Below are 21,933 nucleotides of genomic sequence, written 5' to 3' on the forward strand. Positions count from 1 at the left end.
CTTAATTTATTCTTGGAATACATGTATAAATTCTTTTCAAAAATGCATTGAACAAAAAGATATAGGCACATGAAATACGAAAAGGTCCCTAGGGACCTTCTCACAAATCGAAGGGTTAAGTTTAAAAAATTAACAGACTAATGTTAAGCCAAAGAACGTAAACTTTTGTCAAAGAGATAAATTTGCATTCAAGTGAATCTAATGGTTATATCCGCCTTCTTTGCATATCAGTGAAAGAATGTTTTAATCCAGAAATTCCACAAACTTTCCACATACCTAAGAAGTATTTATCCACAAAAGACTAAACGCCCGTTTAATAGCCAAAATTAGGCAACGCTCATCCCAACACAAATACGAAAGATGCCCAACTCTCAACTTTTCTCCCGCGTCCATTGCCAGCTTTTGCATATATGTAATTAAAATTATGTAAGATATTCTTCCTTTTTAATGCAATGAAACGAAATTTGAACTTTTCTGTCTTTAGTATCTAGGCCAAAGTTGTACGCAGACGGTCTTGTAAGATTTCCCCAAAATAGAGCGTTAAAAAACCTTACAACACTGGTTAAAAGGTTTGTTTGTTTACATTTACCGTGTCCGGTCCAGTGATGGAAAACTAGGCAGAACTGTACTTTTTTCGTCCTATTTTAATTTGTAGGCATATTTGGTTCAAGGGCTCTAATTTAAGTACATTGCGGGAGAATATCATAATTTAAAATAATCGGAAATGGCAGCAGAACGGTTTTAAAGTCTTAAGATTGATTTCCAGCACTAAACAAATATATGCACATAAGATCGAAAAGAATATATAACAATGGCAATATTTAATCTGCAAACAGAAGATAAAGCTGTCACCAAAACCTTCTTTGGTTCCTTTGAATTAGGAGGCCATTTCTAAATAACTAAAAATTTGTTTTCTTTTGGTTTTTGCTTGTCGTTCTTCCGGCAAACGATGAGTTATGACAGCCTTTTGGTAAATGAACGATGTATCGCATGTTTCATAATACACTGGTTAACCCTCTAGTAGGCCAATTTTTTTATGAGTTGAAAAATTCAGGAATTCGTGATTTTAGCACGAGAAATCCAAAACTGATGTCGATTTCGATATGTGACAGTAACTTTTTCCTACAGGGGAGTAAAACCAAGACCGTCTGGAGACGGGCTCACCGATATACTTACACATATTTTCAGCTTTCTCTTACACAATAAGGGTGGGTAACTCTGTAAATTTTGGTGTGCTGACTCAGTAACTCCAACTCACTTTAATGAGTCAGCACAGTGAGCTGGCACAAGTGTGCTATCGCACAATTGGTATGTACATCGAAATTATTGATGATGTTAGTAATCGAAATCGATTTAGAAATGGTTATCCTTAGCTTCTGTTCGTAGCTGGCCGGCAAAATTTTAGAAATCTGATTTCAACTGGTGAGTTCATTTGCAAAATAATTCCTCTTCTTGGATGTATGTATTATCTTCTGGCCCAGTTATGCATACTTAGCATTGCTTGAGAGTTGTCACATAAGAATCTGTTAAATGGGCTATGCATGTAAGCGGATACCCAACGCATAGCACTTCACATGTAGAATTCTGTTTGGTTTTGATTTTTACGTAAAAGTAGTATAGCAGTGTAAGTATGCATAACTGGGCCTTGCTTCTTGTTAAATTTGGTAGTCGTATATTCAATTGATGGTTAGTCTAGTGATGCCATCTATTATGGTACTTTTTGGAAGATCGTATTGTGTGAATGTGTCAGCTCATCAATTGAGTTACCACATCGACACAGTTCTAAACAATGCAAGCCGCACCGAGCTATGCAAGTGTTAGCACATCAACTGAGTTACCATATCGACTCTGTAGCACACTGAGCTATACATTGTCAGCACATAAACTGAGTTACTGAGTTACAAATTTTTTCAGATGTGAGTCTGAGCGTGCGGCACAGTTCTAAGAGTCAGCACAGTAACTCAGCACAGTGCTGAGTTACCCACCTCTATTACACAATGTTGACCTACGAACCGGCAATGCCGTCTGCAGACGGTCAAAAATGCAAAACTGGGGTTTTATATGTCAGCAAGCCGGTCCATTTCGAATGGTGACATAATTATAAAACTTATATCAAAATACGGTGCTTTTATCAACGAAATCCCCCGAATTTTTTTATATCGAAAAATTATTCAAAAGAAAAAATTTCTTTAATTACGAAATTCCTAAATAGCAAGAAATAATTAATTTTCACCGTGTTTTCAAAATCTGTAATTCAACTGCCGATTAAAATAAAACGGATTGACATAACGGATTAAAATTTACTTCGCCGTAAGGGTACGATTTTCGCTTAAAGATCGTGCCTTACGAATATAGAAAAAAATTATTATAGGTGAACTAAAAAGGTGTTTAGTTAACGACCGTCTGGAGGCGGTTCTGCCTACTAGAGGGTTAAACGTCAAAATTTTGTGGGAAAATGCAGTCAAATTTTGACCAGTTCATATAGGTGGTATAAAAAGGACAAATGGATAAACTCATACCTTCGCCATATTTGTGAAGTTCAGCCATCTGTAAGACTGAACATATTCTCGTTCTTACGACAGTCGGGTCTATGTAACCGGAACGACCAAGATTTATATTTGGCCAAGGACTGTCACTCCAGCAACACTCCCCAAAACTCTATAGGGAACTTGTATGCTGCTACAACAACAACAATAACAACAACTGAACATATTCTCGTTCTTACGACAGTCGGGTCTATGTAACCGGAACGACCAAGATTTATATTTGGCCAAGGACTGTCACTCCCAAAAAACTCTTCGGGGAACTTGTATGCTGCTACAACAACGACAACTGAACATATTCTTTTTGGATTTGGAAAAACAAAGTTAAAGTCAAACCATTACAAAATTCTACCAAAATCTAATTCGTGTACCCTCTAGGGCTATTCGCGATTTGGTGCATAAGAGCTGACAAATTTATGCTATTGCAGAAATATACCACGGATTGTGAGCGACCTTTATTAAACTGTGATGGTAAAGCTTTTGCAAAACAATTTTTGTGCATCAGCACAAATTTGCAATGCAATGATGCTAGGCCATTTGCACCGGATCGCGAATAGCCCTATTGTATAGCATACTGGTGGTAAATAATTTTCTGCAGCGCTATGATTGGAAAATGCGTTTTTTGCTGAAGAAAATGAAATAAACATTTTCGTTATTATTTATTGCTATTACCAAAATTATTCAAATTCGATGTTCAGATACATATATACATATGTATTATTATGGATTTATCGAAATTAAAAATCGTTATTTACGTATTTACGACGGAAACTCGTCTAAGTAATATTCGTTACGTTTTATTTTGATTTACAATTGCAATTTTATGCAACTATACAATAGCAGTATCAATAAAATAAGTGTTTAAATAAATTAACTATTCTTAAATTATGTTTTATCAAAGTGGTATTCGTCAAAATATATACAAGTACATACAACAAAAAAATTAATTACATACACATACGTTTACTAATTATATAGTACATCTTCAATTGGAACTGTAGTAAATGGGTCACGCTAGACATATTCATCTTATACATTTCATTAATAAGTTAGGTCTATTAAATATTGTGTTTATAGTTATATCGATTTTATCTTCTGAAACACGTTGTTCTTTTTTTTTCTTTACATCCAATATTTAATCCGTTGTTAGTACTTAATAATCCATGAAGATGCAATATTAAATTTATAATCCTATGAGAGAAACCACAATTCGCTTCTAAGATTAATATACTATAGTACTTTTTATATGATTTATTTTGAAGGAGTGTGAATGGTCTTTAATCCAGCAATAAATAGCGTAGTCGTTTTCTGGCTGTAGATTCGCGTGGCAGCGATAGAGCCCATTTCTTTAGTGCTGTTAGTATCACTGAACTCACCACCAGCAATGCTCCCAAAAGCGAAAACCCGGTTGGAGTTTCACCAAAGAACATTATTTGCCATATAAATGCGAAGACAATATCTGCACAGCGTGCTATAGCCACTGGTCCAGCCTGTTCCACTTGTAGCGACAATGTAAGCAATATTTGGCCCAAAAAGCTAAAAATACCTAGAACCACAACTAGCCAACGATCGTGACCACATGCCGGCCAACACAAGGCGCCAATCGAGCCGCACACAATGAAAGTGTAGACAAGCGCAAAAGCACCAAAATTTGTCATTATAACAGAGAAATGCAGTCCTTTAAGGGCTCGCAGGAGTATGTATACATTGGCACCAAATAATGTGGACGATATGGCAGCAACTGGACCCCAGATATCATAGGTTTTCCCCGAAAACCGTTCAGTCTCCATTGAAGGCGCGGCGTCACCAAAAACGAATGGTGGCCGTGTGATGAGAACTACGCCGACCAGTGTTAGTACGATAGTTACGATGTTGAAAAAACTGCATTGTTCTTTGAGAAAAACGCGGGCAAAAATCGCTACAAATACTGGTGTCGAAAAAATGATAACACTGGCGTCGGCAAGTGGCATGTGGCGGAAGGCGTAAAAACTTAGCATTAACCCTGTGGTGCCCATAAAACAGCGTAGTAACAATATAACACGCTTGCCTTCGGGAAACACTGGATGGCGCGTGTACACGACAATAGGTATTGCGGGAAGTAAGACACCAATAAATCTGTAAATAAATACACACCATATCACAATTAAAATTTGATTTATAAAAGTCTTACTCACCGAAACGAAGCAAGTTCCATTGGATTCACATCCACCAATCCCTTAACAATTACTGAGCATAGTGAGAAGAAAAGCGAGGAGAGAGTAGCTAGTATAATACCCAAGTAGGGGCAGTTTAGAGAGGATTTGAGACGGGTAAGTAGCTTGTGTGAAGTTTCGCCATGGCGAAACCCGTCCACAAACTGATGCAGTTCCAAATTTTCCGGCATCGTTGTTTGTTTAACAATTTCCAGCGATTTTTCTCTGGCAGGCTTCCACTAATTACGATGCACTCCAGCAGTGACGTTGCAAATATGCATTTTTATTCCCAGCAAATCTATGTATTTTAAAACCAAAAACATATTTTTAATGTAAAAGATAAAATAAAATAAAAACAATTTACATCGTATTTACAGCTGCTGGCCTGTGGTGGGTGCTATTGTTGCTGCAGTTGGAAAAATCGATTTTCCGTGCAGTTTTACACAGATTTCACAGTTCGAGCATGCAATGTTTATTCGATGTGGTCTTAAAATTGCAACTTAACGAGAACCTGCACAGTTTTTCCAATTGTAATTAATTTTATAAACATTTTTACTTTGCTCGAGAATTTATCCTCAAAATTAGACAAAATTCGTATGACTTCCGCATCCTTAGCTTTATTTCCCATTGAGATGTGAAAGTGATGAAGTGAGAACCGATTATGAAATTCACGCTTTTTGTAACCGGTTTACTCCGAAAATGTATACGTTTTCATAGATAAGAATATTTTCATGTAAGGTCGGTGTTACGTGGGTGTTGTTCAGAAATTTTGTTGGGCAAACTGCGTGCAATTGTTGTTGCAGCAAACTCGGAGTGAGCGAGCGAGTTTGGCGACTCTCACAGCAAACTAGTTTTGTTTGGTCAAACTGCAGCAAATTCGGTGTTGTCATATACACAAATTTTAGACAATTGTTTCTATACACAAAAATTGCCGTGATACCGAAAGCCAGAAACTGAATTTATGCTGTAAGAGCTTCAAAGATTAGGGCACAGTTAATTGCCTATACGATATCATAAAAAATATATTAATTGTGCGCGTTATGTACATCTGAAATTCTCATTTCGTGTTGTCAATAGCCATGCAAATCATAATAAACGGGCAACCCTGTGCCAAACTCGTCATAACCACCTCCGAGCAAACTAAGCAGCCGCCATTTAATTTGGCAAACAAAAGTTTGTCTGCATAGCACCGACCTAAAAATGTAAAAAAGTCAAACTGCAAAGTTACTCTCTGAAGTGAGAGTAAAAAGTGAGTAACAACAAAAAGTACGAGAACAAAAAAAAGCATTTTTCCTGTAATCAACCAGTGATCGCTTGATACTTTTCATGATTTCACCAGAAGAAAAAGTTCGGGTAAAATCTCGAAAGTTCATTTTCTAAACAACTCTCCAAAATTCGCTATCATTTACAGGATTTTGGAGGAATTTGGAGTACGGGATCATTTTTCCTGTATCTTCTTGCAAGTACCTGTAAGCTCAGGGAGAAACAAAATTCTTAAGAATTGCAAGAGAGCTTAAATACTAGTATTGTTGCACTTTATTATCTTTACACAAAAGACATCATATTCATATTTTATTAATATATATCGGTTACTGGTTCACAATTTGTATAATCGGTTTTTACAAGCGTTGCCAGGTAGCTAGAATGTGTTAACGTTCTAGGAGTGCACTTTGTTGCCAAAGTGGTTTGCAGACCACTGGCAGATTCTGAGCTTTGGTGGCTTGAAGACCACTGAAAGTCTCCATGACAACGTTGGTGGTTTGAAGGCCACTGCAAGACAACATTCAAATGCGTAGTTCAAAACAGAAATAAATAAATGAAAACAAACTAAAGGCTTACAAAAAACCACATGCTTGCCAAAATATTGAGCATTTCTATTAAAAAAATGTGATTTGTTAAAATTTCTATCAATAAAACTATCTGAGATTCAATTCAGTATTAGCTAAAACGAGTTTAAAGACCAAACGAGTAACCCAGCAGTGATCGCCAATTGTTAAGAAATCCACTCAATACGGTGATAAGTTTTCATTTTACTAGATAAGGTAAGTTCTGATTTATTAGAAAAAAATCCTAGTTATTCACATAAAAAGTAGCTATAAATACCGCAAAACAATAAGCAATTTACGACCGCTTTCAGATGAGGCGTTTAAATGTATCCAAAATGTCGCGTTTTAACAAAAATTCGTTTAAAAAGGCTTAGAAACCTAGATCAGCCAATACCGCATCTAATTCCGCTTGCAAATTTGCTGCTTTGGCACGTATTTGTGTAATCTCGTCTTGCAAATTATCTACATTAGCTTGAAGCAATACATTGCATTTCTTCATTGCTAAGAAACGACTCTCGTGTTTCTTCACACGTGGTTCCAGATTACTCTTTTTGTCAGCGTTGCTGGCATCCTGAGAGAAAAATTTGTTTTGCAAATATTAAATCAGGTTGATTTTAGTTTAGCATACCTCTGTTTCGGATTCGCTTTCAGTTTCTGCTTCGCTTTCTTCTGATTCCGACTCCTCAGAATCTTCTTCCTCTTCCTCGGTCTCTTCTGCATCGTTATCCTCCTCGGGTTCCTCTTCCTTAAATCGTAGTTAGTATTATTTTCAAACTTAAATGTAATTTTGAATGAAACCACCTTTTCCTCATCATCGTCCTCATCTTCTTCCTCGTCCTTCATAGAGGCCGCCATCTTCTGAACTTCCTTCTCCAGCTTCTTGAACTTTTTGTTTTCCTCTCTGTCACATTTAATACACCAATTAAAATGTACCCAATTCTCAGCATAGATGAATGAGCATAGATTATGTTTGTACTTACTTAAGTATAACATGGTTCTTCTTCATAGCTTGTTTCAGTGCCAACTTTTCTTTTTTCGCGGCTTCGCGCTTAACTTTTATCTTTGTCAACTTGCTTCGGAGCACCTTCACTTCCTTCCCTAGACGTCGTTCGCGGCGCTCCGCTTTTTTCTCCTCCGGTTCGTCAGGATCACTTTCACTCATATCCAGTTCTAAATCTGGTGAGCTATCACGTCCACCATGCACATCGCTGGGTCGTCTTGAACCATTCAAAGAGCCGCCTCCCTAAAAATTAGTTAAATACAGTATAAGTAGTTATCTTTGTATACCCTCCTAGTACATGCTGATAAGCGTGAGTTTGTGTTACCTTTGTGTTAGTGTAGCAATTAGCATAGTTTTCAAAGCCATAATACGATTCCTCGTCAAGTGGGTCTTCGTATGAGTAAAAATACTTTGTTTGTTGCCTTCTACTACATATAGGACAGGGCAGGGGCGTCACATTACCCTTTTAGCATTTTTATTTTTTCAATTTTGGGTTAATAGCGGTGAGAAGTAAGAAAAGCTTGCAAGTTTTAAGAATTCATTTAAGCATTAAAGCATACATATTTCTTCCAAACGCTAAGTACCATTTATAATAATATTAAGAAGCCTACTTTTTTAGCAAACGTAATTCTAGGGTGAATATTTTTATCGCAACTCACCTGCAATGCCTGCGCCAGTTTACGCTCCATCATCTGTATCGTTCGCTTTTGCTCTTCAATCTCGCTCTTTGCTTGATCAAGTAATTCGCCTGTGTCAAGATATTTCTTCTCTAGGTCTTTGGCTGTCTTGCGGGCATCTTCGGCTTCCTGTTTGAGTGAATTCAAGTATGCCTCTTCACTGGCGGTTGTCGGTTCCATAGTTGCCACAATGATACGTGAGCCATACTCCAGATTCTTTTCGCGAGACTTCTCGCGCTCCAGCTCCGCTTCTAGAGTTGCAATTTGCGCCAGTAATTTCTTATTCTCCCGTTCCTGCGCTTCGCGATTACGCAATTCGAGGGCCAACATCTGCTTTGTGCTCTGCAAATCGTCGCGTATCTTGTCAATGTCGTCGAGTTCGTCGCCGCTGGGATCGTCAATTGAGAGTGCAGCTACAATGCTGTTGGTGATAATGGCCGGGTCACTAGCGGCGCCAGATCCGACCGCGGCTCCAACAGCAGCAGTAGCAGCCTGCAGGACAAGCAATTAGATGTTATGAGACGCAGAGCTAAGAAACGAAATTGAATTTCACCTCTGCTAGTAGGTTGATTTTCGATTGAGACTTCTGTATCTGCTCCTCTATTGTCATCTGTTTGCGGAATTTTCTCAAACCCCCAATAAATGGTTTACTGCGATCATTTGTTTGTGTGGGTTTGAGTTTGATGCCACCTTGAATTTGTTTCAGTAGTTTGTTGTGTGAGTTGTCCTTTTCCGTTTCGTAGATGAACTTATCGTCCACTTTCGTCATGGATTTGCAAGTGAGAATGGGCTGAGATCTGCAAAATTTATATATACGTATGTGCTTTTAGATATCAGTTAACTCAAGTGCTACAAGTCACAAAAAGGCTTGAAAACCTCTCCATGCTAATTGAGTTTCTTTATTCCTAAAGTTTTTTTTTGTGTGCAATTAGCTTAGTTATTTATGTACATAGGTATGTACGTGTGCATATTGATTGCGCCGTATATGTTTTATTTAAGCTTTGTTAAGCTTATTTGGTCTTCCTTCAGTGGTTTCAGTGGTTTCTCGCTTTTGTCCTTTTCCTTTTACCACTCACCTGTCGTTGCACTGCACATGACGCAATTTCTTGCCAGACTCCACCTCCTTCATCATCTCGGACCAATCGGGACGCCTGCGCGGTCGTGTCCTACTCGGCGGGTACAAAATGCAAAATTCAATTCATGCAATGGGTTATTTTTCACAATTAAGTCATAATTTATGCAAATCAGTAATGCCACAAGCAACTTGTTTCAACTCACTTAAGTTTTTCTATGACGGCCTTTTGTGTTTCACTCAGCTCGCGCTTTTGACCAGCAGCGCCCAATGGTGGTGGCGGTGGTGGTGGCGCTTTCGGTACCAGCGAAGGCAGCGGCGGAGGAGCGGGAACTGCAAATCCAAAGCAAAATGTGGTCCAGCCGGCAAATTAAGTACGCGTTCATATTGGTGGCAGCGAAGGTACAGGATACGAGTGCAAATGCATAAGGAGAAGAGACGTTGTTGGAAAGAAGACGTTAAGAGGACTTTTAATTCATTAAAAATATAAGTCTTAAGTAAATTGCGAATGCAAAAAAGTGAAATATTTAATGAGGTTACGATTCGCGTGGATGCAGTGCAGTAACTTGATTCAATGGTGGCGCAAACCAGAGTCACTTTTCCCAACTACATACTTTCATTTGAAGCTTCTCTCTTATCTACGAGTGTTTTTTTTCGCTATTTGCGCTGCGCGTAAAGTGGTGCGGTGCTTGTAACTCAACTTAAAGGAGGTAGTGCTACTACTCTCCGGCGAGTGGCAATGGATAACTTGAAGCGAGCCAGCTGCGGCTGGAGTAGTAATTATGCAATGTCGGTTGTAGCCTCCACAGACTTTATGTTGCCTTCAAATAAGTGTGGCTTGTTTGGTTAGAAGGTGTTCGCATATTTTTTGCTGCATTTGTGTGAATAAGTTAATTGCTATGTCAAAAGTTTCCTAAAGTAAATCTGTTTAAGGTGCTTCAACCGTTTCTAGCAAGTGACAAAAACTGAATTGATGAGAGATTTAAAAAGTAATGATATAATAATAATATGGTTCATTCAACAACAAAAAACAAATATATAATTCCTAAACTTTGTGCAAAACTCGCGAAAATTCAGCAAATTTTCATGCAAATTTTCAGCTTTTTAATCAGATATTTTAGAATTTTTTTGAGTATGTAGATTTGTAGCCCAATCAATTTTATGTTAATAAAGTACAAGTTTTAAGTAGCTAGGAATTACCGTCGATTTTTGAGACCGCGTGAATCTCTTCCATACAAATTTTTTTTTCGAAAATACTTTATATGAAGAAATGCAAAGCACCTTCAACAAAAAACAAAAAAATTCTAAAAAATAAATTCGATTTTTGACTAACTCCGATCTGGCACTTTTTTAATAGAATTTAATGGACTGCACAACTGCATACTCAACAAAATTAAAAAAAATCTGATTAAAAAGTTCAAAATTTGCTGAATTTTCGCGAGACAGATTCGCCATCAATCCAGTGAATATGCGGAAAAGTTTGGGACTGTTTAACAAAAAATTGCGTTTCGCAGTAACTCAATAAAAAAAAAAAACAATTTTTTACAGCACACTATTTTTTGAAACAGTTTTTCAATAAAAAAAGGGAATTCCTGGCACTATGTGTACCTGTTGTACACCCCGAGACAAAAAGAATTTCTAATTTTTTACACAATTTTTAAAAATTAAAGAAGTTGCAATAGTGACAATTTTCTAGTTTGAAGTGTCTAAAAAATACCGTTGATTTTTGACAATCTTTTTTGTTGACGGTGTCACAAATTTTCTTCCATACAAATTTACTATTTATGTTCCACAATTTTTTTTTGTATGGATAAAAATAACACCGTCGACCATCAAAAATCAACACGAAACTTGAACACTATTACTTGAATTTACTGAGCTACAAAACTGCAAGCTTGGAATTTTTCTAACAGTTATGAATAAAAAGTTTGTTGTGATTTTTTTTTTTTTTCTACAAAGTTTGAAATGTGGATTTATGTACATATTTATATCGCCACCTGGATGGAAGATCGACCTATTTCGGCAGGCATTTCGAAAACAGAATACTTTTCAAGAACAACCTACTTCAGAATTTGATTGACGAACGCCCTATTTCAGAATTTTATTGAAAAACACTCTATTTCAGCTAATTTCGTTATGGTGTTAAGTATTATCTAAATAACTAGACTTTAATAAAAAATAATAAACTGGTCAAAATGTCGTGTCCCAATTTTTTATAAGAGAGTATATACAAGCGACAAAAGAACGCTTATCTCGGTTAAAATTTCGTTTTAGCTACTTGAGCAACCCTGTTGGTATATGGCAAGAAACGTGTGATTTGTTTGACGTTGTTTAGACACAAAAAACAATAGAAAGCAGTAATTATGCGTAATATATATATACTAATTTCAAATATAAATCATGTACATACAGTGGAAGCTTCCATAAGCGAACTCCGATGGTCGCCTACTTTTTGCCCGCCTATGGGAGATGTTCGCTTATGGGAATTTCGTAAAAAATAATATTAAAATTCAAAATTAAAACATTGAAATTGCAAGTATCTAAATTTAATGAATAAAAAGAGAAAATTAAAAATAAATTCAAATTTATGGCGTTTTCTTTTTCGTACCGTCCAATCTCATTGCTCGCTTCGCTCAAGCAGCAAGAAGAGGGTAACGAAAAGGCAACACATTTTCTTGTGTACATATACATATGTATGTACAAGCGCAAGAGTCAACATCTGACTGAAGAAAAAATTGACCGCTTGTTAGAGCCTCACGTCCACTTATGGGAATTTTTTTTCCTAACTAAAGTCCGTGTTTGGGAGAGTGTTTTGTATGGAAAAAAAACTAAAAATTGTTCGTTCCCAAGAATGTGTCCGCTTATAGGAGATGTTCGCTCATTAGAGCGTTCGTTTATGATAACTTTCACTGTATACATATACGAAAACAAGAATTTCCCTCTACACTTTCCCATTAACAATTCACAATATCTATATCAGTTTTTTCACTTAACAACACTACCCTTACGGTTGCATATTTTTTAACCGACCTTGGTGAACTCGGATAAATAGCCGAGTTTGTGTTGTTGCTTTGCATGTATTTCGTCATTGAAGCGAGTGTTCTTTTGTAGCTCGGTTGCAAAAGAATATACCTATTTATATGCATTTTTATAACGTGTTTCCACGCCCAATTCGCCGTTGGCTTATATCGTTTTTTATCAACGATTGAAAAATGTATACTAATTCTGTGCATTAAAAAAAATTAGGGAGCAAAACAATTTTTTTTTTCGTATTAAGGCAGTATTTTGGAAAAAACCACGGTACCCATTTTTACCTTTTATTAGCTCGGGATGTAACTATGTAATATTGATGCGCCTAAAAGATGCAGCGATTTCTATTCTCAAGTTGCATACCTGATTCCAGTACGAATGGCAATTATAATAGGGAGGTTCTAGTTTTTTAAACTATAATTTTATTTAAGTAAAAAAAAGCATTATACTGCAAAAAGAAGAATAAATACCAGCCTTGGGTACGCATATTCAATTTAGCAAAATTCGAATGCCCCCTTAGTTCTGGGGCACCCTAATGTAATTTGTGTTGGATTTTGGTTCCCAATTACCCTACTAAAACTTAAAGCCTACGTTGACTTACAATCCAAAATTATTTAATGTATCCTGCTATTTTTCGACACTCTGCGGCTTTTACATAAGTCTTCCGTTTTCCGTTCGTTTTGCTATCGTCCACCTAATTTAGTTGTCCATTTTTATTCATTCTTTTTATCTCCCAGTTTTTGCGGTCCCGAACTACACATTAAGGTTTTCAGAACAATATCTATGTATGTATGTACGTAAAAAATTCTAATTAACTTCTATTCAACTTGCTGTTTAACATTCACCCTTACAATTCTCCTACCCATTTTTCAGATTTTCTATCTTTTGCCTAAGTTATCGTCTCGCTTCTTTATTCAGATGAAATGGCGAGATATTTAACCTGGTGCAAAAAATATCTTTTGTATCTCTATGTTTTGTTCACAAGATGAGGGCGTCTGCCGTTTGTTGAACTTTGCAAAATATAATTTTTTAAGCGCATACAATTTTAATTAAATAATAGTTTTGACTTTCTGTGTTTTCAGCGCAGCCGAAATTTATGCGGGTATGCAAAAAGATAATACGTTGATATACATATCGTCGTTTAAAGTGCAAAACCGCGTATCAGCAAAATGCAAAACCGCGTATGTGAAGTTGTAGAAATTATTTTCTAGAGCGTAAAAACACTCACATTTCAAAATGATTCTCTTTTTTATAAAGCAATCGCATTTCTGGTTAATATATTTCAGGACGAATGGATAAGGATTGAGGCAAGAGCTTGTGTGAGCAAATCCGATTTTTGGCAGCCAATGTCAGTTACGCGGTTTTGCAGAATGACGATACGCTGTTTTGTACTTTAAACGACGATATATTTATGTATTCGTATATTGTACTTTTAAAAGTAAATAAATTATTAAGAAATAAGATAACACTCACTTTTATGATAAAATCTCAGTGCAGTTTGTGATGTCTGGACCCTATTTTTACCTTCCTTTTATTAACTCGGGATGTAACTATGTAATATTGATGCGCCTAAAAGATGCAGCGATTTCTATTCTCAAGTTACATACCTGATGACAGTACGAATGGCAATTATAATAGGGAGGTTTTAGTTTTTTAAACTATTATTTTATTTTATAGTCAAGCGAACAGAAAAGTAACGAAAAATGGAAACGTAAACTTCTCAGCCAGCTTATTTTTTTCAAAGCTCAATAGTATTGTACATATATCCATACACCCACCAGAATAAGTCTCCGTACACCTTTTTTTAATATTTCCAATATTTTTCTTAATAAATCTTTTTCGTTAATTTTTAATACAAATAGTTCATTCTGCATCAAATAGCATATACATAAGTATATTCGTGTTTCAAAGTTTTCACAATCCAAATTTTTCAACTTTCAAACAAAATTTTTAGAATTTTTTCCCATACAAAGAAACTATCAACGCATTTGTTATATAGAGAAAATGCGCAACCTTCATCAGGCAAACAAATTCTCAAAAATCAACGGTAGCTTGAAGCCACTTAACGCTTGCACTTTATTATACTAGAGTTGAGTGAACTCTAATTCTAAAAATTTTTGTTTAAAAGTTCAAAATTTTGGTGAAATTTTGTAGAATTTTCCTAAATTTTGTAAAACCTTTGAAGCACTAATTTACATATATGCCACTTCATGTAGAATAAACTATATTTCCATAAAAAAACTAACAAAAAAAAAATTCATTATGAAAAACATTGCAAATATTAAAAAAAAAACACTGTACGGAGACTTATTCTACTGGGTGTATGTATGTATGTACAAATTTGCATGTACTTAGCTGCTAATATTATAATCTGTCGCTAAATAATACATAGTATATGTATGTATGTATAAGGGACTCGCGCCACTGGAATAATTGAATTATTTTCAATTGATGTCGGCGCACGAACTCATTCAGTCGCTCATTTTGTTGTAGTGTTTTTAAAGCTTTTTTCACGCAGTCAAAATGTCAATTCCGCAAAATGCGCCTAAAAGGCTGCTAATTAGCTTTCTTCGAATGCCATCACTCAAAGACGGATTATTTTATTTTCAGCACATTCAGTGAGCTTCATTATTTCGCCGTCTGTTGTTTTTATTTCGTTTGCAAAGAAAATTACTTTTAACATATGTATGTATGTATGTGTGTAGACTTTCCTTGACAACTTACATACATACCCATCGTCCTTGCGTTTGTGCAGCTGGCGCTCTCGCTGTCGGGGTCTGTCCTCACGTTAGGCTCTGCTTTTTAAAGACTTTTTTACTTGCTTTGTTACATCGACGCCTGCGGTGTATATAACACTCTGCTCTCCCATTGCTGTAGATGACGCGAATTTGCGCCCAACCCGTCACTTAACCCCATGTCGTATGCTCATTATCCACATAACGGCATAGTCAGTCGTCCTTGTTATCTTCCGCTGACTGCGTTAGTCGCTTTATTTTGCGGTGGGGCTTTCGCATTTTTATTTCGAATTTTGTCAATTTTAGCAAAAGCCAGCAAAGAGAAGAACTTTTATTTGTATTTGTTTTGGTTTCTGCTTGAATTTTTGGCTTTTTTGTTATCCTTGAAGTTGCTGGCGTTTGCTTTTTTGAACTTTTCCATACATACATTTTCAGTGTGCAACTGGAAAAAGAAAAGGGTTTCTCTTGCCACTTTTGGTGTTTGTTTTTGCGGTTTTTCGTTTTTTATTAATTTCATTGTTTTCCATGTGAAAGAGCGCAAGGTGTACGAAGTACACAATCCATAAGTGCGCGACACAAGTACACAATAACAGGGGGAGAAAATAAGCTTAAGCAAAGGTGAATCAAATAATCTCACGATTGTCACTTATCCTTTCATTATCTTTGAGATGTTTTACGAAAAAGATGTGAAACATTGAGAATAATATTTTCATTTTGTATTCTGTTTTATGCAGTTTCACAAAAAGCATTTACTGTTAATCATTTTAAAAGCGAAGGAGTTCCAAGATTTACGTTATGTAGAACTCTTAAGGCTCTCGAGTATGGAAAGAAAGTGTGGCAGTGGAAGGATTCCAGTGATCGTGACTTATCCACCTTTAAGAATAAGTTCAATAATAAGGATTATCTAAGCCTACCCGACGCCATAAGAGTGGTATCTGCAAAACGTTAAAAAAAAATTCAAATAAAGTGCCAAAAAAGTAAGATCACTAGAATACACCGTCGATCACCGTCGTCTTAACTAAAATCGCAGTGCCGTTGGATGATTCGAAATTTCAGCAAAAAAAATCATACGTTTTGGACGACTAAAGTTATTTTCCTTTCAGCAAATCAGAGGTGGCTGGAAATGATCGATTTTATACAAATGACGTTTCCAAATGTGACTCCAATGTGAAATTGAAGTTCAAGCACACAGTTGAACCAAAAGTAATGCTCTACATCGCAATATCAGATAAAGCCTTGGTTTAAGCCAAGTGCCTTGAAGTGAAGGAATGTTTGGGTAAAATCTTGATCGTCGTCCCATTATGCGGTTAAAGCGCAAGGGTTTTTAAAAAAGCGAAAAGTTAATTTTGTACCAAAAGAGTGGAATCCTACAAAATGTCGACCAATCGAGGATTTTTTTATTAACCTCGCTGGTATACAAGAACAACTGGAGAGTTAATACTTGTGAAGAATTCAAAAAAAAAAAAGATCTGTGAATGTCTTCGTAAAATAGACAATAAATGCTGTCCAGCGGTCATTCGGAAGTATCCCTACAAATCTCCGACGTACGGCTAACCAGGGAACTTTTTCCACTATACATTACGTTTTCTTAATACTCTATAGTAGAGTTGTATTTCTTAGTCCACTTTAAAGATTAGTTCATTCAGCTCAATGAACTATCTGTTCTGAGTCTTAGTTCATTCACCTAATTGAACTACTTCGGTAGTAGGAGCTGAGTTAAAAAACAATAAAAATATGTATGTATATAATATAGGTTTACGCCGACAGGCTTTGCGGCGGCGGCGTGGTCAACTTGAAAAAGAATCGGCGGCGGCGGCGACGCCGGCGCGTCTGAAAACGCCGGCGCTACTGCCCATTAGGTAGATTCAAAAGAGACATAAAGCTACTAATCTTATCATGTCATCTCGTCAGCGTTAGGCATTGGCCATGCCAATTCAGATTGTAATTTTATTTAATTAATTCATTGAATTAGTTTTAAATAAAAATTACGTTACTTTCTACTTGATGTAAAATGTTGAGTGTCTGCTGCTGATGGATGGGCAAACAGAAGAAAGTCCGACGTATATTAATAAATACATCTCTATGTTCTCTACAAATCCGTATATGTACACTACTGAAATTTAAAGAAATAAAAAAATTTAAAATGTTAAGTTATTGGGGTAATTTATGTCGCTATCAAAATTTTTTGCAATAATCTTATCATCCGTTATGTTAAATTACGGAGTTGTTACGATTCTTTCGGGTCATATGTATATTGAAAACAAGGTTTGGTCAACTTCCACCAGAACGGGCCTTTCTGGCCACTTATAGGTAGCTAAAATATCCACTAAAATATTAAGCGCCAAATTTTTGTAAGGAGAACTGAGTGTAATGAAAAATAATAGTAATTTTTACGAAAAATGGGGACTTTAACCCTGTGTAGAAGACATTGCGATGCGCGGGAGCAAACGCCTCCTGGGATTTGACCACCACTTGGAAACAGGGCTTCAAACTATACTTAGCTATGAAGTGCCATATTGAGGATAAAAAAGTGCCAAAATGTGCCAAATAGAAAAATATAACGTGTTACCTATGTTTTTTCTGAGTTACGCTTTTTTGGAAATGTTCAGTGGCCCAAATTATGCGAAATAACTCCTTTAAAAATTTAATCCTCTTTTCGTAAAATAGTGTCTTTATACGAGTAGTATTAAGTTCCTTCAAACGATATATTTTAATGTGCATACATCATGAAAATTTTGTACAAAATTCCTTAGGCGCCGAACGCCGCCGCCGCCGCCGCCGCGCCGATATTTACGTAACTCGGCGGCGGCGCGTGAGAAATGACAAAAAACGGCGGCGGCGGCGGCGTGGCTCGGCGGCGTATACCTCTAGTATATAACACATATGTGGATGCAATAACGACACAATTCGTCGTCTTCATTTATTCGTCTTTCTCCAAAATCACGAACAAATTTTTATGGAAATTCATCAGAGCTTACATTTAATTTTCTTTTCTTCAATTTTGCCTTCGAACTCAAATAATTACTTTTTAACACAAATTACACCAAATGATGTAAAGCATTTCTAAGTTAAATGAAATAAAATGTATTTTTAGCGTGAATTCCTATCAGCTGTTTCTTTACAACGAAAAACGTGTTCCCATATGCATCGGCGTAGCCAGAATGAAATTTAGGGGGGGGGGGGGCTCGACCCTATTAAGCTGGCATTTCAGGGTACTATTTTATATATATATAAGGAATATTTGAAACTTAGGGGGGGGAGGGGGCTCGAGCACCCCCAGCCCCTACCTGGCTACGCCCATGCCCATATGTCTCCATTTCCATTTTTATTGGAGTATTGCCACATATCACTTTAGTTCGCTTTAATGAACGAATTAATGAACTAGTTCAATTAAAATAGCTGGCTCTTTCGCTCTTTAGTTCAAAAGCTACCCAAGCCTGCTCTATAGCTTAGCAAATAATTTGATTACAAACTTTTGTGAAAAAAAAACGAAATCAATCCTTTATATACTAGCCCAGTAAAATAAGACTTTTTCTTAAAAAAAAGTTGTAAAAGCAATTTTTTGATGCAGTTTACTTCTATTAGACACGTAGATCATGGATTCACAGTTTTGCCACTAAATTTCATTTGACAACATTCCGCCATCTTGGATTTAAGTTATTTCTGTTTTTTTGCGATTTGCAAGCTTATTTTGCATTTTTGTAAAAAGGGGTTATATACAAATATGTAGATAATTTAATTACCTAATTTGTTATATAAGGTTTCTTAAAGTAGAAATTTGTATTGTAAAAAATTAGCAAAAACTGCGAAAAAATTTTATATTGCCGCGAATTTTGCCATTTTTGACAATATCTGTTGAAAATACATAGCATATCGAAATTCCAACGTTGTGGAGAATTTCATTCTTCACAACTTTTATACCAATTTTTTATTTTTTTTGTACGACGCGGCCGAGAACGTGCCAAAGATAGCGATTAGCTCAATAAAATTAGATAAATTTGGTAGGAACGCAAAATAAAAAAATTGTAACAGCGATTTTTTGATGCAGTTTACTTCTATCTGGCACTGTAGATCATGGATCCACAGTCTCGCCTCTAAATTTCCTTTGGAAATATTCAGCCATCTTGGATTTTGTTTTTTTCGTTTTTTTTTGCGATTTGCAAGCTTATTTTGCATTTTTCGTAAAAAGTGGGCAAATACAAATATGTAGAGAATTTTATTTCCCACATTTGTTATATAGAAGGTTTTTTATAAAAATAGCATTTTTTATTATTAGCCTTCAAATTTGTTGTGCTTATTTTTTTCTAACAAATCAAGGAAAATTCATGTAGCTACCATCCGCATTAAGAACATAGGACTATTAAGCCATAAAGTTCACTGGCACCACTTTATTTACATTAATAACAAATGACGACCACTTCCCCCGCAACCAGCAATGAGACAAATTGGCGACAACATGAATATCTGAAGACGAGTAGGTACTCGTACACAAAGCAATCAAAGTTAACCTCCCAAATGCAAATCACAAACGCAAAAAAAGAAAAAAAAACGAAGTGGACTATCTGCTACATTTCAAATTTGCCAGTGACACCGTAATATATCTGATGGTTTACATAAGTAAGTAACAGGACGACTGCACAGACGGTTGCTAATAATAGATTTTTAAGTAATGAAATTCAACTCACCGCCACCGAGCAACAAACCGAAAGCATTTTTTATACATGCAAAATCACCGCAAATCATCAGCATTGAAAAAAAGGTCGGAGAGTTCAAATGGGAGGGCCATGGACAAGTGGCGAAGCTGTTGCTGCACCACTCACACATACATACAAACATACATACAGGCGCAGTACTGTCAATGGCGTCAAGTGCGTTTGCGGTGCCTTGTGGGGAAAATCTCTAGTTCTGCAGTGGTGTACATTAAGACCCAGTACTGGTTCGCAATGAATGTCTTTTGCATGCAAACAACTGGCGAATTTAACATGGCGATTTCCTAGGAAGTGTCACTTGCCCCCCGCTGCCTCCCTTTTTCGATAGTTCCGAACTAGTCTTAAATTCTATAGTTCCGAACCAGCTCTATAATCGACGGACGAAAGAAAAAAGTATCATGGCTTTTCAATCTTTATGGTTCCGTGTGTGCGATTTTAAATTAGTATTTTCAAAGAAATGTGTTTTCAATTTGAAATTAAATTTGTTTGAATGATTGTAAGAAATGTACGTTTACATACCTTTGGCTGTAGTTGAGCTTGCAGAGATGCTTTCTCTTATTGGTTGGATTCACATAAATTTTTTTTTATTACCAGGCTATGAAAAAGCATCTGCGAAGTGCAGAATGGAAGCGTATTTGAACGAAAAAGCCGCCAAACACAAATTATGTAAAGTAAACCAGCCCCCCGCTGCATCCCTTTTTGTATAGATCCGAACCAGTTCTAAATTTGTCACCTTAGATATAATTTCTAATGAATAATGTGAAATAAAATAGTTTTTTAAAAGTACCACATTTCGCTCATTTTGGACTGGTGGGGATCTAGTTACTATCGGACCGGTTCGTTTTTGGCGATAAAGATCTAGTACGGAGCTAGAAATTTGATTCACTAGTTCGCGGTTTCCCTGCAGGGTGCTTTTCCATGCTTTCAGGATGATCGTTAGCATAAGTGCATGAAAGTTGTAATGAATGGACGGGATAAGTGTAAGCCAGAAGATTTAGCATACGCTACGACGACGACCGAGCGGCGAAATTTTTATAAAATGGAAATGGAGTAAACAAATGAAATAAACGAAATGGTGAAATGAGTTTGCGTTAACTAAATTAAATTTAAATTGCGCTTTATAAATTCGCAATATTTAGTGCGTTAAACGACATACATACATACATACATACATATCATTTGAAGAAGGTTTCACGAAAAATTTCTCTGTGCCATTGGGGGTTCTTTGCAAAACGATGTCCTAAATAAAGCGCTTAAATTCCCAAGTAGAAAAAAGTTTCCAAATTATTGCATGCTTGCCACTTAAATTTGACAATGAAAATCCATAATTTCACTTTCGCCAAGCAGCCACATAGAATATGCGTCTTTTCAACGACTTTGTTGCGTCGAAAACAATACTCGAGAATTTAGGTTGCTTAGTACACTTTGTTGTTGTGCATGCAATCAGCACCCAGCCACCAGAACGAGGCAATGAATGCGCCATTAATAATTCTGGTCATAATGGCTGTAATGAAAAGCAATAACCATCGATTGCGCGCCTGAAACTGTGCTAAGAAGCATAGTGGTAAACGAGCGTGGAAAGCGTGGAAAGCAGGCGGAATAGGTATGGCCAGCTGACTGGGTTAAGACGTTGGCGACCAGTATGAAGACTCAGACAAAGTGAATAGAATATAAATATGTAATAAATATGTACATATGAACACAAACTTACATAGCCATGAAGCAGCCACAGTGCAAATATTTAGATGAATATTTTAATAGGAATACTAAAATTGAATAGTTTCAAAATGACTTAAAATGCTAAATGGAATCAGTTTGTATATTTACACAATTGCCAGTTTCGAATACAAAATGTGGGCACGTTTTCCTTTAACAAGTTGGTTTGCCCAAACTCCTTGCGGTTTGACCGCTGCGCTAATTGGCATCAAAATAAATACGAAATGCATTCAATCCGTTTTATTTTATTGTCTGCATATTTGTCTTTCAAGAAATAAATATGTATGTATGTATGTATGTGTGAAATTTTACATACTTTTCGGTATGAATGTTTGTGTGCAATAAACCGCCTCTCGGCTATTCATTTTGAATTAATCAGAAATGCAAACATCAATAAAATAATAAATAAACAAAGTTTCCAATATTCAGCATT

The 21,933-nt window shown here is 36.2% G+C and overlaps 3 protein-coding genes across 5 annotated transcripts in view; 1 reads left to right on the plus strand and 2 right to left on the minus strand.

The window, feature by feature from the left end:
* Positions 1-3,298: 3,298 nt before the first annotated feature.
* LOC118736489 (solute carrier family 35 member G1) lies at positions 3,299-5,404 on the minus strand. 2 transcript variants are annotated; one of them, XM_036466571.1, is made up of 3 exons: positions 5,111-5,380; positions 4,718-5,033; positions 3,299-4,658 (listed from the first exon to the last, which is right to left on the minus strand). In XM_036466571.1, exons 2-3 carry the CDS (start codon positions 4,924-4,926, stop codon positions 3,821-3,823), a joined length of 1,047 nt encoding a protein of 348 aa, XP_036322464.1. In that variant the 5' UTR covers positions 4,927-5,033; positions 5,111-5,380; the 3' UTR covers positions 3,299-3,820. The 2 variants fall into 2 exon arrangements, with proteins under 2 accessions (XP_036322464.1, XP_036322461.1); XM_036466568.1 differs by having other exon boundaries at positions 3,301-4,658; positions 5,100-5,404.
* Positions 5,405-6,462: 1,058 nt separating this feature from the next.
* Positions 6,463-21,933, plus strand: part of LOC118736502 (trichoplein keratin filament-binding protein) — a 170,713-nt gene continuing 155,242 nt past the window's right edge. For both annotated transcript variants that reach the window (XM_036466580.1, XM_036466584.1), the window contains exon 1: positions 6,463-6,777. The gene's annotated coding sequence lies outside the window, so the exon portion shown is untranslated. The remainder of the gene's footprint in view (positions 6,778-21,933) is intronic.
* The window catches only part of LOC118750263 (FK506-binding protein 5), a 30,114-nt gene continuing 14,934 nt past the window's right edge, over positions 6,754-21,933 (minus strand). Inside the window, 9 exon segments of the mRNA XM_036484992.1 lie at positions 6,754-7,132; positions 7,190-7,306; positions 7,363-7,462; positions 7,542-7,804; positions 7,887-8,024; positions 8,221-8,730; positions 8,792-9,035; positions 9,315-9,404; positions 9,517-9,643. Coding sequence (XP_036340885.1) covers positions 6,932-7,132; positions 7,190-7,306; positions 7,363-7,462; positions 7,542-7,804; positions 7,887-8,024; positions 8,221-8,730; positions 8,792-9,035; positions 9,315-9,404; positions 9,517-9,643 — 1,790 coding nt within the window. The 3' untranslated portion in view covers positions 6,754-6,931.

This window comes from Rhagoletis pomonella, unplaced genomic scaffold (assembly GCF_013731165.1).
Source record: "Rhagoletis pomonella isolate Grant_MI unplaced genomic scaffold, Rhpom_1.0 Rhpom_scaffold_00001, whole genome shotgun sequence".
In the NCBI taxonomy this organism is placed as follows: Eukaryota; Metazoa; Arthropoda; class Insecta; order Diptera; family Tephritidae; genus Rhagoletis; species Rhagoletis pomonella.

What these genes read in the sequence shown, in the direction of transcription:
- LOC118736489 (XM_036466571.1), bottom strand. Translation starts at nt 4,926, where the DNA reads ATGCCGGAAAATTTGGAACTGCATCAGTTTGTGGACGGGTTTCGCCAT. An exon ending in ATGGAACTTGCTTCGTTTCG is followed by an intron (nt 4,659 to 4,717) that starts GTGAGTAAGACT and finishes ATTTATTTACAG; the next exon opens with ATTTATTGGTGTCTTACTTC.